This window comes from Scardinius erythrophthalmus (genome assembly GCF_964197995.2).
Source record: "Scardinius erythrophthalmus genome assembly, chromosome: 12".
Lineage (NCBI taxonomy): Eukaryota > Metazoa > Chordata > Actinopteri > Cypriniformes > Leuciscidae > Scardinius > Scardinius erythrophthalmus.
The window spans coordinates 9,610,969-9,628,978 of NC_138232.1; the positions used below are offsets into that span (position 1 = coordinate 9,610,969).

Sequence of the window (18,010 nt, forward strand, 5' to 3'; positions counted from 1 at the left end):
TTGCATTAAATAACAATTGAGTCCTGTTAGTATTTCTGATTTTATTAAACATCAAAACATGCATATTTTGCATTCTTGGATCTAAATGTGTATATCTTGATAGTTGATGGGATGCTGGGATTCAGATCAGTCACAGAATCACCGATCTAACATAACAATGAACCTCTCCAACATCAATCTCCTCATTTACAGTACTAATTATGTAAATATCTGGCCTGAGTATCCGAGCTGATGGCATAATATTACAGGCATTTATGTGTATACCTGCAATCCTATTGCTTTACTAATGGAACTAATTGGCCACTCCTTTAGAATAATTGCAGTGACTGGGGTCAAGTTGTCCACTGGCCTTTTCATTCAAGTATTGTTTTTCGGGATATACACAGAACAGAGAGCAATTAAGATAACAGTGGGAAGAGGTCCTTGCAGGGCTGGTGATGGTGAAAGAGACTTGTAGTGTTATACACAAGGTTGAACATGGGAGGATAGACCTAAACGAGTGTGATAGCAGGTAGTTTTGGGATATGTAGCATTACAAATGCATTGTAAATGTTATTTATGATGCATCTGAATCAAGGAGCAAATTTAGCAGTAAATACATTTGGAGAGTAGTTGTAGCTTAGCATATTTTTGTTGTGCTGTCATATTTGACCAATATGAGTTCAATGTGAAACTTTTGAAACAATGTGAAACTGCACAATTTGAGCATAATTTGTGCCAGTATGGAATGAGTTACACGCCAAAGTTGAATATTAGGGGTAAGGTGTTTGTTCAAAACTTTAACTCTAAAAGTGCGCTCAAAATTTTGCAGGCAAAAAAGGTGAACTGTTCATTGTCAATAGCATAGAGAGGTATGAAGCACAGCTCACGCAGAAATCACTTTCACACCAAGGAGCTTTCCTTTGGTCAGCACGCAAATTCAAGTGAGCAACTTAGGCTACGTTCACACTGCAGGGCTTAATGCTCAATTCCGATTTTTTGAAAAAATTAGATTTTTTTGCAAGGCCGTTCACATTTCCAATTAAATGCGACCTTTTGTGATCTCCTGTGTGAACGTGAAATGACCCAGAAGTGACCCGCATGCGCAGAAGAGTACTCAACGGTCAACGACGTCACTTGTTGTTTGCGGAAGTAGCTAAACTTGAACTAACTGTGGGTGCTTCTCAATATCCCTCCTCGTCTCCTCTCTCCTCCGTCCTCCATCCTATGACCCGGAAACCGATCGAGCTCAGCCATATTGAAGGCAGTGGTGTGCCGTCAGAGCCAGCAGGGCCTTCTCTGCTGGCCCTGTCAAAATAGAATTTTTTTTTTTCTAAAATTAAATTAATTTGTGTCTGAACATGTCTAAATTCAATTACTGTCTATCAGTACGTTACAATTATATTTCCAGAAAGAATATGGTTATTTTTGTGAGTCTGAGCTGGATTTTACATGTCATCTAAACGCCGTGGACCAGCACTAGTAGTATAGCTAGCCTTCCGTTGAAGCTGCCGTTTTCCAATTGATCATAACTTTGACTGACGTGTTTTATCAGCCAATCAAATTGTGATGCGTATGACAGAACGCCCCAGAGGCCCAGCGATGTGTCGACGGCTAGCCCGCGCTGATGTCATCGACATGGGTGGGCAGATACAATACATGTTTGTGTACAATAACAATTTTCAGGAAAAATAACATTACGATGTCCAGAAATAAATTTCATTAGTACATTGGGTCATTTTGGGTACATTTGTCATTCTAGATCTACCAATTTTGTTAATACCGAGAATTTCCACGTGAATAAATCCATTGATAACTATACAACTTTAGTGTTCGACGATGGTCCAGTGGTAGAACTTTAGCCAAGCGTGTCAGAGGTTCTGGGTTCGAGTCCACACTCGTATAGTTTTTTATTTTTATTTTACCGAATATGTTCATCAGTGGTTGTATATCAAGCAAGGCGTTTGTGTGCATTTTGTTTTGTAAGATTTCAACGAATAGAAAGTCTCCGCAACGGCGATAGATTGAAGCGCGCATCTGAGTGAAAACTGTGCGCGAGCCACAAGAGAACACTGTATCCGCGCCACTGATAACAGCGGCAACGAGCACTCAGCTTGAACAACACATTTCAGCGCTAGAATGCATCTTATTCAACAAACGAAAATTAATGTCCTGCTAGTTAACCGGAGATGTTTTATTTATTTGTATTACTAACTTACATCCGTGCGCGAGATGTTTCAGCTCAGCTTTTATAATGTACAGTGGTGTGCGTGTGCGCTGAGGTTGAAGATCAGCTGTCTCGTCGTTGATGTTACGCAGTGCATACAGTGCATGATTGTATTTTTATTTTTTTTTGGGGGGGGGGGGGGGGGGGTAGATCGTTACTGAAGGCTCTGACTGAAACCCCACGGTACGCTACTGATTGAAGGACATCTCAATTCTCTAATTGCAGTGCGAGGAGTCGAGGATCGAGGAGTTAGGAGGCTTCCTGAGGAGTCATGAGTGAGGATGCACAGGTGTATCCTATGCGGAAGAGTTTTATCGACTTAAACGTGACGCATGTCTAAATTCTCCTCCCCCTTCACATCGGTCACAATCATTTTAATTTATACTTTACCTTTGCAGTTTATATAAACCACACACATCTCACATATTTCAACATGGTATCTTGCTTTATTATTATTTATTATGAATTTCTTAAATAAACAAACTTCATAAACATAAGGGCAGATCATTTGAGCGCTGCTGATGACGCGATGAATTGACGCTCGAGTGATCAAGTATTCCAATGTATAAAAAAAAGTTACATTCGATTGCTCCGTCCTCGCGTCTTTTCCTTGCATCCTTCCCTCGCATCCTACAGGGGGCGGAGCTGAGACGCGAGGAAAGGAAGCGAGGAAAGGAAACGAGGATGCACAAATAAGAAATGAGAAGCACCCTGTGATTCCCTCACACACACACACACACACACGAGCGCGCGCAGCAGCCGCTGACCTATCTAATATCAGATTCAGGACAAATAAGTTAACATAACGTGTATAATGGCCGTGGGCTTTTTTTATTTATTTTTTTAATTAACGGGCTCGTCGAGGTCGACCCGTTCGGCAGATTTACCTCAGCTCGACGAATATGCAGTCCGTTTTCAAACCGACGACTACAGAATTATGACGTTTTTCGCGTATCAATGACGTGCGGGTCGGATATGCGACCTGGCCGTTCAGACTGAAGTCGCATTTCAAAAGATCGGATATGTATCGGATTTGGGACCACATACCCAAGTGGCCTGGGTCGCATTTGAAAAGATCGGATCTGTGTCGTTCAGACTGTCATGAAAAGATCAGATACAGGTCGCATAGGGGGAAAAAAATCGGAATTGGGTCGTTTCAGCCTGCAGTGTGAACGTAGCCTAAACATGAGTAAAATCTGTGTTGCAGAATTTTTCACGCAAACCCGAAACTCCCGATTTCTATTGGAAAGACTGGACTTCGCTCGCAAAATTTCGCCAAGCAACGATAAATGTGACCCCCACCGCAAGTATGAGCAAATGCCACTAAATAAAATTTGTGTTACCTTTTAATCTGAAAAATTTGGAAAACAAAAACATGTTGTGGAAAGCAGTGTTTATTGTAAAAGTGTTCAAATATAAAAACCTTGCCCAAAACGCACTGGTTAAAAAATTTACAGTTGAGACACCATACAAGTTCTTACGCTGGACCCTTTGATTACTTAAAATGTACAGTGCATCCCTTCACCAATGTACTGCATCATTAAAATCAAGTTAGTCACTCAGTCTCCTTTAGGAACAGTGTATTACCAAATCTGAGAGGCAAACTTTCTCTACCACAGACTCTGACCACCCTCTATGACTAAGTTATGCCCTGTCATGTAGTCAGAGGCGTCAGATGCCAAGAATACCACTGCAGCTTGGAGGTCTGTCACTTGAGCCAGTCGTCCGGCTGGGATATCTGACAGCCAGCGCTGAACTAGAGGCTCCAGACTCTCTGAATGGATGAGAGGGGTGTCAACAATACCACTGTCGAGAAAAAAAAAGAGAGAGATCAGACATGAGAGGCAGGGAGACAGTGTTGTTTCAGGGCCACTTGCTTCAGTTATAGCAGTCACAGTGACATAAAATGAAGTTGGCTATCCTTCAAGGACCTCAGTAGTGAGCAGAACAGCTCTGATGGTGTTTACACTGGTTCATTTTGCTTTGATGGATGGATAGTGTGATTGACACACTCCTAACTGAACTTCAGAAGTCTTCAAGCTGACATGAAATCAAAACTGACCCTATTTACTATCTAGTAAGTCGTATATCATTACTTTCTATTAATCTTTCTAGAATCCAGTTTCCACAAAATAAGCAGCACAACCTTTTTTTTAACTGTGATAATAATAAAAAATGTTCTTCAGCACCAAATCCGCATACTAAAATGGTTTCAGAAGGATCAGGTAACATGGCTGCTTAAAATTCAGGACTAAATTACATCAAACATTATTATTATACACATTCAGATATTATAAAATGAAAAACAGTTATTGATCCTAAACTTTTTATCATATAATTTTGTGTTATAATATATGAATAAATTAATATTTGTTTCCATTAATCCATTTGGTACAGAATGGAACAATTTCCAAAGGATAAAGTAAATTATTGCCCTTTATTCTTATTTATTTGAGAATAATTCCTTATTCCATTTGAGCACATTCCTAATGAAATAGTCAGCACAAAAAGTTGAACTAAAGAGGTGCTGGATCCACAACTGTCCACATCAATTGGAAATTATGTTTGAACTTCAGTGGCGCTTTTGTCCCTAACTAAGGGAAATGCACACCAGTTTGGAACGAACGTACTTCACTGAGAGACAGCCGCATGGGAAATGCAGCCAGTCTGTTCACACACTCAATGACAGACCAAATCCCCAACAGCCTTCCATGCTATTTAAACCTGGCCGAATATATTCAATTCAACTTGATACCAAACCCGACACCGCGGCTAAATCAGAGGCGCTGAAGTAGCATGTGACACCTTTGGTTAGCATATTTAAATCTCAATTATATTTCTCATCAGCACAGCTTTATCTGGGAACCCGTCCTGGCAATCAAAGGCTTACTGTTTTCCCTCAGCCAATTTTGTAGATAATGCAGCTTATCACTGTCGCGGCTAAAGTTGCCAATGAAATCAGGTGGCAGTCAACCTCACACGCGCTAATTGTGGTCCCGCCGCCTGTATGCATATTTACCAACCGTCACTTCACAGAAATCAGGGTTCCATTGAGAGACCTCGTATTTAAGGGAGGAGTTGGAGTTCGGCAGAGAGAAAGGAATTGCTTCCTCGCAAATTAAAATTAGAAAACAAGCTGGTGCTTTACAGAAATGAATAAAGAGCACATGCATGCGTGTTGCGGATTTGCTGTGGGAACCACGGGGGCTTGGGGATGCTCGGCTTCAAGCGACACGTGCACGCTTCCTCTCGTTCTTTTCTTCCTTTCCTCAGAAGAACTGTGCAGACAAATAGATACAAACAAGGCTGCCATTGTTTTGCTGACACTTCAGCTGAAGAGGCTAATTTGAATCCCTAATTGAATATAACAATTAAAGAAACTGTTTGCTCTACTCATCCCTCTAGACGTCATCCAATTAAGCCGGGTTGCATTGTTTCACACTGTAATTTAGTAACTGAGTCTCAATTGTGTGGCCCATTGTGGAAAATAATGCTTTTGACCCTGTCAAAACAAATTAAGTTTCCACTTAAATATCAAAAAACTGCTCTCTCTGTTTAAGTGGTGCAATGTACATATGAAGGGAGAAAGGCCTTTTTTGTTTGCACAAAAATTTGGCATTGATTCATGTGTTACATTCGAAAACATAATACAGGGAAGAACCAGAGCATGTGACTCTGCTTGAGATTGCATGTAGAGGGAAATAATCAAGTTAGCAGCAATAAAAATGTATTCCAGTGAAATTATGACTTAAAGGGTTAGTTCACCCAAAAACGAAAATGCTGTCACCACTTACTCACCCTTATGTTATTCCAAACCTGTATGAGTTTCTTTGTTCTGTTGAACACAAAAGAAGATATTTTGAAGAATGCTGGTAATCAAACAGTTGATAGCCATTGACTTCCATAGTAGGAAAGAAAAATACTATGGAAGTCAATGACTACCGTCAACTGTCTGTTTCCCAACATTCTTCAAAATATCTTCTTTTGTGTTCAACAGAACAAAGAAACTCATACAGGTTTGGAACAACTTGAGGATGAGTAAGTGATGACAGAATTTTCATTTTTGGGTGAACTATCCCTTTAACCCAGAAAGCACAGTCTATGGTCACTTACGGGGAGATGCAATTGACTCGAACGCCTCGGTCGATCCACTCTGTGCCCAGGGTTTGAGTGAGCTTTACCACCCCAGCTTTGGATGTGTTATAGGACAGTTGCTTCTGTGGGTGCGGCACTATTGAGAAGGACACAGCACATTTAAAAATTATTAAGAACATTTTTGAGTGATTTGATGAAATTGTGACATTGAAGCGAGTGTATTAACTATACTGGACAATAGTGACTGTACTTTTTCAGTGGCCTTGGGTCCAGAAGTATTTTTCCCATTGATTTTCTCCATAGGGATTTTAAAAACGTCTTTATTAAAGAGTTCTGGTTTATAATATCATTAAAAATCTATTTGTCTGTGGAGAAAATTAATAGAATTTTTCATTTAAAAACACACAGGAGCATGAGATGGGACATAATCAAAGGGACTGTCCTTTTTTTTAATAGTCTATAGTCTTTAGTTTATGTCACAGGAGAAAACGCTATTTTGCTGGTACCATTTTATTGGACAAAACATTTGTGCACACCTCAAGATGAGCCATCAATAATTTTGGTCCATTTTCCCAGAAGAAAAAAAACTCAAATGAGCGCATCTGCTAACTTAATGGAACCAGCATTGAAGCAATTGCGAAAAGTGTTACATCAATAAATTGAAATTAATTAAATAAACCGACTTTTAAACACACATTAAAATCCATATCATACTCTGTAATGACCTAAACATGTGATTAATACCAGGCCCGATTACTTCATTCCCCTCATAACTCAGTGAGAGGGTCTTGAACTCCAATGTGACATGAAAACACTTTCATTAGCTTTTGGGACCCCGCAGATGAAGCGATGTAAAATTAATTACTGGGGATGTTCGGTGTGCATCATCTTCAGAAACAAAGGCAAAACGCCATTTGTTTGCCTTGACCATCACAGATGCTCGACGCTGCATGCGATGCAGGGAAAAAGGGGCTCGCTTGATTAATCATCACGAGGGAGGCTCCAAGTTACATGCAACTTTAGTAGTTAACCTCGTCACCCGGTGATCTCACTGCCAAATTGCCGTGGTTGGGAGCGGGATGATAAATACGGCACAGCTGTGCGAAGGCAGCGGCCAGTCCTGTGGAGATGGGTTTGCGCTCTCTGGCCCCTCGTTTGTTTTAAAGGAGAAATGCTAACCGGACAATTGTCAGGTTGCGCTAGGCCAGGTTTTCGAGGGATACCACGGGTTTTTAAAAAAATAAATAAAATGAGGCCGTTCTTTGCCTACAAATAAGCTTCAGGATACTAGGTCTGTCTTATCAGCACACAAAAAGGCCAACGTGTATTAATCCTAGCTGAAAATGCGGTGAAAGAACAGGCCTTTTTATGCCTCTGGGCGGCATTGATGTTTCAAAGAACACTGCGGTTTTAAAGAGCAGTCGGCTTGAGAGGATAAAGCGGAAAGTGAAACATATCTTCAATCACATTTAACATTCATACAGATTTTCATTTCACATTTTAAGAGCAAAGAAACAAGGCTCCTCTCTGATCTGTAAATTTCTGAGATGTTGCAGGTCAATGTGATGTCATCAGAGCCTGATTTGTCATCCAAGACCCGAGTATTAAAGGGATACTGTATCTCACTCACCAAAAAAGGCAATTTGGTCATCATTTTGTTACCATCATGTCGGTCCAAACCTATGTGATTTCTTTATACAGTGGAACACAAAAAAGATGTTTCATGGAATGCTATCAGTGGATTTTTGAGATTTTCAGTGAAGTTCCCCACACTAAGCTATCGTATGTCTTTAAAATAATTGAAGTATAGTGCATGAGCACGTGAACTACTTTTATGGTGCTCTTTTGTCCTTTTTAGAGCTGGACAGCTCCTGCTCACTATATGTTTATGCTGTGTAGAGAAAAAAAAGCTGCGTGAACAATAACATTCTTCTAAGCATTTCTATTTGTGCTCCACAAAGGAAAGAAACTCTTATAGGTTTGAAATTATAAAGATGTAGGATTGATAACAGAATTTAAATTTTTGGGTCAACTAACCCTTTAACAGCCAGTCTTCTTCATGTGTTAATGCATGACGCCACCTATCTTCCATGTTAGGTCAAATACATATTTCATCAATGGGCCGAACAGCAGAAAAATACAAATCCAAAAAGATATATTCCAATATGTACTTAAAGTGGTCAAAGGGAATGCAGAAGAGAAAAGGAGATGGGAAAACACTGTGCTTTTCACCAGATGGACAGAGGTAGTGTCATTGTGCATTTTAATGGGACTTTCAAGATGTATTCCCCAACTTAGCTACAACAGCCCCCATCTGATTACACATTATGACAATATTATAACAGATGTCCAGGCCAATAAAGAAAATTCCTGAAGGACTGTATGTAATGTGAGTAATTGATCACTTTTTCCCCTTGCCCTCTACTCCCCCTTCCTTCCTTCCCTCCTTCCTTCCTTCCTTCCTCTCTCTCTCTCTCTCTCTCTCTCCACTTCCTTTAGCAGCATGCTCCTTTTGTTACAGATTGCACCCACAGTTGGGACTAGCGTCCATATGGTACACAAGTTTATTGGCTACTTGCCTATACTGTTGATGGAGTGCTGCTGTTGCGCAGCGAGGGACCTGTTGGAGAAATTGTGTTACGCTGCGTCGCAAATAAAGTTCGTTTACATCATGCTGCATAAAACCCAAACACTGTTTTTATTCCGCAGCTCTAAACGGAGCACCCAGGACCGGCGGCATACCAGGAAGTCCCTTTACACGAGGCTGAACAAGTTGCAATTTACAGCCTTTCAACAGCGTTACAGTTGTCGTGTTTATAATGATGCAAAAACAGCCTTGTGAGGGGCAATACGGTTGAACAAACAATAAAAGGGCCAGTGATGCTTGAACACAGACAGTTTGAGCACAAACGCCATGTCCGATCTGCAAAGGTGTATTACAATTTAGCAGCTTTTCTTGACTGGTCTCAGTCATTTTGGTGTTTTAAAAGCTGCACGGTGCAGGCTGTTTGCAAACCTAAAGATGATTCCATGAATAGCATGTTTCTAATTTCTATATTAAAATTCATTTTGATGTAGTATAAGTAAAAAATGCCAGGGTGATACAAAAGTGAAAACATTATGAAGAAAAGGCCTCATTAAAAGAAAACCTTATCAAGTAGTATGGTATAATTTTCACTACACGCACATACATACATACATATATATATATATATATATATATATATATAACACAATTTACTTGATGGTTAACTACTTGATACCACATGACATTTTTTAAACAAACTTTTCTTTGTGTATAATGGTATTTTTCAAAAACTTGTGAAACTGACATGAATATAAAGAGAACATTTCTAATAGCTTGGTACGTGTTTTATAATAGATTTCCAAACCATTTTTCCTCATCTTAAATCATGGACAAGTGTACCTATACGGTATTACAAAAACATCTCTTTCCAAAACCCCACCCCTACGTTTGATGAGAGTATTAAATTCAGAGGGAAGAGACAATGTAATATCTCAGCTTATGGTGGCATAAAAATCATCACTCACCTATTAAACTGGCCATGGAAGCTGTGTTGATTATCTTGCCGTATCCTTGCTTCAGCATGACACGACCGGCCGCCTGAGGCGGTAATTTGAAGGAGAGAAGAGACAAATGTGCTTTCAGAGGAAACTATTGACACCTTCACTAATCAGACTTCCACGTCTACAGTCTACAGGGAGAGGAATAACAATCCCCGAATGAGGAGAGAGACAAAAAGTGTCAAAAACTCTGGGCGTTCATTTTAATGTACGTAAGGCATCTCCATCACAACCCGGTTTTGTGTAAAACAGCTTACTCTGATTTATCTGGTGCCTAGCAGGATTTAATGTCTTCTAATGCTGTAGGTATGAAATCACTTTCCTTCACACTTCTCTGTTCACCTATCAAAGCTTTTATTCCGTCTCCTGGGAAATGTCAGAAACTCATGGAAAAGTTGTTGCTAATATACAAAAGCAATTAGAATCTGCAAAAGTTTGGGAAAATACAAGTAGTGGCAACCCATGTGACAAAATGTTAAAACTGCTCTTAAACATGCAAAAAAAAAAAATGCATGGTGATCAATGGCTGTTAGGTTCAGTGGCAATTTTGCTTGGTTTAGTATGATAAAAACTATATGTAAGGTGAAGATTTGAACCTGGGGCCCTTTTCAGGCTAATCAAAAAACAAAAATAATCTAAGTTTAACCTTTGGTCATGTCTAATCTTATCTAGGTCCCTTCTGGTGACAGCATGATGCTGACTGTGGGTCAATGAAATCTTTAGCAATTGCATGCTGCATGTTTACCATGATTTTCTTTTTCAGCAAAGCTTAAACTAAATGGTTTATCTCAGCTGCAATTAATGACAAAATAAATGCATAAATGATGTGGTACCTGGCAACACATGAAAGTCCCTCTAAGGTTAACATTAAAGGTTTGGTCCCATTCTTCTAGACTGGTGTCCTCACTAGCAGAGTTTTTGTTGATGCCAGCGTTGTTGCAAGCGATGTGAATTGTGCCCCATTTTGAAACAATGTCGTCAATCATCAGCTCAACGTCCTCTGGTTTGCTAATGTCTGCAGCCACAGCCATGCTTAAAATGCCTGGAACGACAGACATAAATAAGAAACAAATGATAAGACAAACAAAACTTTAGTATATTACGAAATAAATGTGTTTTTCCCTGTTTTAAACACTATATTTTTTTTATAAATATATATATATATATATATATATATATATATATATATATATATATATATATATATATATATATATAGACAAAAGATGTCAAAATCCATCTGTACAGCAGGGAAAGTTTGGATTGGAACTATGATAGCAGGGCGCCATCTGCTGATCAAATCAAGTAATGTAAACATTATAAATAGAATAGTAAGCAGTATTTTTTTCTATTTAATTATTATTTCTATTTTTTCCATGCAAATAAAACTTTGTGAATTTTATATATTCATTTTAGTTTTGTTATATGCTTATTTAATTTTATTCGTTTTTTTTCATTATTTCTATATAGCTTTATACAATTTTTTTTTTTCAGTTTTAGTCATTTTAATCCTTTAACCTAAACAACTTATTTCAGTTAGTTGCAGAGGCAACATTTCCCATTTTTACATTCTTTAAGTTTTTTATCAAGTATTTATATTTCGTTTCAATAACCTAAAACCACTTACCTTTCAAAGTCAGTTCATGGGCCACATTTTCAGCCTTTCCCTTGTCCATGTCTATGATGGCGACTTTGGCTCCAGCCTCTCCGAGAGCATGTGCGAAGGCCCTGCCGATGCCCTGACCGGCCCCGGTCACATAGGCCACTTTCCCATCCAAACGTAACCTGTCCAGCACTTGCTTGCCTTGGACTCCTCGAAACACCTCGTCATAGGTTACAGTGCTCTATGAAGCATAGATCATCATCATTGCTTTGATCAACAGCTGTACTGTCAATTTGCATAAAAAAGCTATTATTTGAGCCTAAAAACAATTAAGGCATACAAATACCTCCACCTCTGTGTTTGCCTGAGGTGTGTAGGGCACTCTTCGTATTATAGTCAGGCCATCTCTCAGAGGAATGATAACCTATAAACAATGGTTAACTGACAAATTCAGACACAAAAATATCTGATTGTTTATTGTAAAATATCAACATGAATAAAAGTTAACATTAGAGAGAAGAGCATGCATACCTGCTCTACTCGAAGATCATTTGTGACAAACTGATTAAAATCTTTCAAGGCTTTTCCAATATCATCTGCTGAATCCTTGAGGTAGACTCTTCCTTTAAACAGTGTGTTGTCTACACATATAACACCATCTATCCGCAGAAGGTTGTGGTCCAGGAGGAACTTGTAATAGTTAATGTAGTTCTGTTTGTCTGCATCGATGAAAACCATGTCAAACTGCTCTCCGGTGGCAGCTAATTCCTGAAAAACAGTGAAGCATTTTTTAAACAAAATCATAAAAATTCCTTGCAGGGCAGGACATGTCTAAAGCTGGCATGTAGAGCTGGGGGGGGGGGGGGGGTGTCCAACCTTTAGGGTATCCATAGCAGGCCCAGTCTTTACAGTTATCTTTTTACCATGGGGAGACTTGTCAAATATAGGTTGTGCGAAGTCTTTCAGGTAAGGCTCGAGCTCACAGGCAATAAGTTGGCCATTTTCTGGTAAGGCTTCTGCCATTGACAAGGCCCCATATCCTGTGAACATTCCTATCTCTAAGACCCTCTTTGCTTTGGTCATGTGGACCAGCATCTTCAATACCTGACCTATAGAATGACAATAAACAGTATTGTTAATGACAATAACAACATAAAATAACTGTTTTCTACTACATTAATATATTTTAAGCATAATTCATTCCTGTGATGGCAAAGCTGAATTTTCAGTTTTCAGTGCCACGCTGTCCTCCTTCAGAAGACATTCTAAAATGCTGACTTGAGTAAAAATTTCTTATTATTATCAAAGTTGAAAATGGTTTTGCTGCTTGATATTTTTGTGGAAACAGTGATGAATTTTTCAGGTTTCTTTAATAAATAAAAAGGTTAACAGAACAGCATTTATTCGAAATATCATTTTTTTGTAACATTATAAATGTCTTTACTGTCACTTTTGACCAATTTAATGCATCCTTAATTTCTTTCAAAATAAATAAATAAACGTGCGGACCCAAACTTTTTGAATGGTAGTATGAACTGATCAAACAAAGTATGCAAAATGGAGATTCAAATATTGACTAAATCTTGCAGTTAAAAAAAAAAAAGATTTGTATTTTCAAGATTTATACCTTCTACCTGTCCAGTTATGCATGTAACAGGAAGCTTGAATAAGGTTTTTCCATCCTCATGTACCTTGTTCCAGTCATGAGAAACTGATTTCCTACAGAAAATAAATATTGTGAATCTATGTCAGTATTGTGTTTATTGCATAAACATATAGTTCATAAAACATTACAATAACATAACAGTATAGCCATAAAGACACACTATTCACAGAACTGGTAATCTGAAGAGTTTTGGTTACCTATACAACTCAGCCAACGGTTCACTCTCCTGGCTGCTCATTTGTTCTAGGTAGCCATCCAATCCGCTAGCGATGTCCAGGGCCTTCTGAAGATTATCAAGCAGCCCAGCTGGAATATTTGCATTATTCTCCACAATCTCTTTAGCCTTCAGCAGGTACTCAACGACAAACTCCACAGGAGTGTCTGAAACTAATATTCAAAGGATGGATTAGTGAGGAAGTATGTGATTTTGTGGCTAGATGTGTTATGATGTTTATAATCCTGGAAATGTTATATTTGAGCTTTCACAGAGGTGTGTGATCCAGCTACAACACTTAATTACTGATGCCTACTACCTGATAGTTGGCCTAAAATAAGATTTAAAAGTGAGAACTGGTTACAAAGCACACCAAGACTGTGTAATTACTCATACAGGTCACATATCACATAACCTTTGTAGCCTTTGTTACTTGTCCTACTTGCAATCATTCAAAGTTACCAAAAATTCTGGGTGCAGTTTGTTGCTAACACTGTGTCTACACTGACAAAAGACAATATAGAACCTCTTATAAACTCAACACATTTCAGATAAAGGGTTAGTTCACACAAAAATGAAAATTCTCATTCAAGTCATTAATTAGCCTACTCACCCTCATGTCGATCCAAACCCGTAAGACTTTCGTTCATCTTTGGAACACAAATAAAGATCTTTTGGTTGAAATCTGAGAGCTTTCTGTACCTCCATTGACAGCTACGCAACTGACTTTGACGCTTCAAAAAGTTCATAAAGAGATCGTAAAACTTATCCACGTGAATTGAGCGGTTTAGTTCAAATTTTCTGAAAAGACTTCTGAAGATCGTTTTATATAAACAGATTGAATTTAGGCTTTTATTCACATTTAAATGATGTTTAGAGCACATAAACTGAAGCTCAAAGCTCAAATGTGCTGCGTAACACACAAGAATGAACCTCATTGGTTCTTGCAGAAGCTCAAACGTGCTGCGTAACACACAAGAATGAACCTCATTGGTTCTCGCACATCAAGCAAACATGCTTGAGCTTCCGTTTACCACAAGTGATGTTCGATTTTATAAATTTTTATATGTGAATAAAAGCCTAAATTCAATCTGCTCATCATATAAAGCAATTGTGTCTCTTCAGAAAATTCGGACAAAACCTCTCGATTCACACATATTAGTTTTACGATCGCTTTATGAACTTTTTGAAGCCTCAAAGATTTAGTTGCGTAGCTGTCGATGGAGGGACAGAAAGCTCTCAGATTTCATCAAAAAAGATGAAGATGAACGAAAGTCTTACGGCTTCGAACGACACAAGGGTGAGTAATTAATGACTGAATTTTCATTTTTGGGTGAAATATCCCTTTAAATCGAAGGTCTGCGATTGGTACGTCTTGCTGGAGAAGCAACAGCGAGTGTTTTTTTGTTGTCAGTCTGTTTTGCTGTAGCCTACGTTCACTAGTCTCCTACTTTTACACTCTTTTAATGTCCCCGTGAACCGGAATTTGCAAACGACTTTTCTCCAGTGTTGTGACTTATTTCCAAGTGAAACAGAATATTGAATAGAGCTGGTAAGTCCCGCCCCTTTCGCAAAACCCCGCTATACCTCAAAGTTGAAAAACCGTCAATGCAAGTGAATGGGAGAAAATAATTATTTTCCGGTCCCGTTTGAATTGTGCCATGAATGTGAACATATGTTGTCTGTGAATTTTTTATATAACTTTTCGTGTAAAGAATGATACAATTTAGCGGGTAGAAGTTTGATACGGTTAGATTTTGTGTGAGAGCACTTTGTGGACTACAACTTTCGACGCGTTTGAAACATCAACACCACTAGCACACGGACTAGCTCACGGATCCCGCTAAACATGGCTGTGTCTTTGGTGCACTTCACCGCCTTCTTTCAGGGAGAGGACAAAATCGTTGAGGTTGGTGAAAACCACGGGTAAATCAACTTTATGTGGTGACGTCACATAGGCGATATGTAGTCTTTCTCATTATGTCTTTTCCACAACTGCTAGCCGAAGAATCATACCATATACTGTCAAACTCGTAACATGAAAAGTTATATAAAAAATTCACAGACAACATATGTTCAATTCATGGCACAATTCAAACGGGATCAGAAAATAATTATTTTCTCCCATTCACTTGCATTGACGGTTTTTCAACTTTGAGGTCCAGCGGGGTTTTACGGAAGGGGCGGGACTTACCAGCTCTATAGAGGGCAGGGTTTTAGCGCTTTAGCGCTCCTCCTCTCCATCTCTCGCTCATAGCAGACTAACGATTTAAGGGGAGTGGTTAAAGCGTTTTCAACCCAAGCCGTCCAAGTGACGTCATCAGAGACGGAACACCATTCCAGACCGGAAGTAACTTTTCAGATTTTGATTAAAGACCATTTTTTTCTATGTATTAACTTGCACGGATTAATTGTTCACCACAATACTAGTAATATGCCCTGACAAAGTAAAAAGGGTCAATTTTGATTTCATGACGACTTTAAAAAATGTGTTTATTTGGCATTGATGGTTCCATGAAGAAACTTATCCCGGAACATTACAAAAGTAGAGGAAAAAAAGGTTCTTTCGATATTTTTTTTTAAATGTTCCTCTAAGAAAGTAGGCTACTGTTCACTGAAAGCTCCTTTCGTGAAACAAAAAAGGTTTCTCTATTGCACCGCTACAAAAAAAAATATGTAGCCTAACCTTATTTTAAGAGTGTGTGACAGACAGTAGGCTACGCTGTCTACTCGACACCTCTGGCCGAGCTCAGTGACACACTAACCCTGACTGGAATCCCACTCGTAGCTTTTAAAGTTATTTTCAGCTGTGTAAATTTTCAGTTAGAGTTGTAAGACTACATTAAACACGCATTAGTTCTGCTGCAACAAACAAAACTGACGTTATTTCAGAAAATGTGCAGTTTGACTTGTCATGTAGCAATCTGTAAATAGTTCGGGAATACAACCCGACGCACGTAAACATTCCTACCTTTTGCTGCCTGCATACTAGCGAATCCTCGTAGTTTGATTTGGAAGAGTTGTGTTGGCCGTGTTCTCCGTTGCACAAGACCACCTTACACGCATACGTTATGCAAACTATCACGTCACAAACTTACACAAGTAAACGAATTCTCAGTCAATGCATGGCTCAGTTTCCGTCCGTGAGCAGCTCTCTCTCTCTCTCTCTCTCTCTCTCTCTCTCTCTCTCTCTCTCTCTCTCTCTCTCTCTCTCTCTCTCTCTCTCTCTCTCTCTCTCGTGTGTGCGTAGGCTACACACTACGTAAATGCGCTTCTTCTGAGCACGGTTGAGTTTGAGGCTGCTGTTGGCTGACCCCTGTGAATCGCACTTCACGCCCCACAGACCCACCCGTTTGAGCAGCACTTAAAAAAAAATCTTCAGGATATTCACAGGTCCCTTGTTAAAACCTCTAAGCTTAGGTAAATTAAAAAATATATTTTTAGATTGGTGATCAATACTTCTAAAAAACGACGTATGGTGAGAGAATGTACAGTAAGAGCTTCACTGTCTTGCAGAGTTTACCTCCATCCTTATATAAAGTATATAGCCTAATGCAATTTTTAACACAACATATAATTTTCAATTAATCCAGAAGCTTTTGCATGTTTGATCAGGGTTGGTGAAAAATTCTGCAGGATAGCTATAGGGCAGGGTGAAATGTAAAATGAGCTGTGTGAAACTCTGCAAGAAAAGATCTAGTTAAAAATGCAAAGATGTAGCCAACTAAATATAGCCTAATAATATCAGTTTTACATGTGAATGATATTAACTCAAAATGATTGAGAAGGGGGACTTTACAGGGGGCACAAACAAATGGGGCCCATAAAGATCTCATGAGGCCCCCAGCCCCAAAACGCAATATCTTAATCTGCTTGATTTCTACTAAAAGAACATGATTTCTATTGAGGGGAAATAACCCTCCCCACCCCCAAAACAAAGTAGGAACACTGAATCAAAGTAAGATAAATACTGTATATATATATATATATATATATATATATATATATATATATATATATATATATATATATATATATATATATACTGTATATATAACTTGAAATATAACAAAGTCAGAATGACCTGTATACCAGGCAGATATATTGGTTTTAGGTCAGACTGACAAACCAAATCATGATGTGACCCACATACTCAAAACAGACTCAACTATGATAATGATATTAATAGGCTATCAGGTGAAAATGTATTTCTCATGTCTTTGCCTCCTAGAAACTAAAGATTATTGTGCGGTGCATGTTTTCTGTTTCAGGGCTAAAATGTGATGAATGTGGTTATATATATTGACCTGTTTTTAAAAAAAATGTTTTAAAAAAAACACAGTAAGCATGAAAGTAATTCCAAAGTTCCAATGTATGTTGGATAACTTGACATGAGATGAGCAAAGTTCAAGTCAACTTATATTTTTTTTAATTTCTAAAGAAGTTGCTGCCTTACATTTTTAAGTACAATCAACTGGACTGTGTAAGTCATTTCAACTTCATTTATATTAGATTGAAAAAATGCGTTGTGTTAGGGGTTAACAGTTTAGGACCCATGGACCAGATGTTTGAAAGAAGACCCTGGGTCAGAATTATAAAAAATTGAACAAAAGTTTTACAGAAGATAGTTTGCAGTTTCAT

The 18,010-nt window shown here is 38.6% G+C and overlaps 1 protein-coding gene across 1 annotated transcript; it reads right to left on the bottom strand.

Annotated features, from left to right (window-relative positions):
* Positions 1 to 3,584: 3,584 nt before the first annotated feature.
* On the bottom strand, positions 3,585 to 16,724 carry LOC308699440 (uncharacterized protein). Its single transcript, XM_081380239.1, has 11 exons — positions 16,341 to 16,724; positions 13,353 to 13,542; positions 13,117 to 13,208; positions 12,366 to 12,598; positions 12,021 to 12,257; positions 11,836 to 11,913; positions 11,514 to 11,730; positions 10,720 to 10,928; positions 9,854 to 9,926; positions 6,320 to 6,437; positions 3,585 to 4,012 (listed from the first exon to the last, which is right to left on the bottom strand). The coding sequence occupies exons 1-11, from the start codon at positions 16,354 to 16,356 to the stop codon at positions 3,817 to 3,819; spliced, it is 1,659 nt and encodes a 552-aa protein (XP_081236365.1). The 5' UTR covers positions 16,357 to 16,724; the 3' UTR covers positions 3,585 to 3,816.
* Between the last annotated feature and the right edge of the window lie 1,286 nt (positions 16,725 to 18,010).

Bases quoted from the DNA above. Each gene is read 5' to 3' on its own strand.
- LOC308699440 (XM_081380239.1), bottom strand. The intron at 11,731-11,835 runs GTATTTGTATGC...TATGCTTCATAG, and splicing joins AGGCAAACACAGAGGTGGAG to AGCACTGTAACCTATGACGA. The intron at 10,929-11,513 runs GTAAGTGGTTTT...CTGTCGTTCCAG, and splicing joins CCATGAACTGACTTTGAAAG to GCATTTTAAGCATGGCTGTG.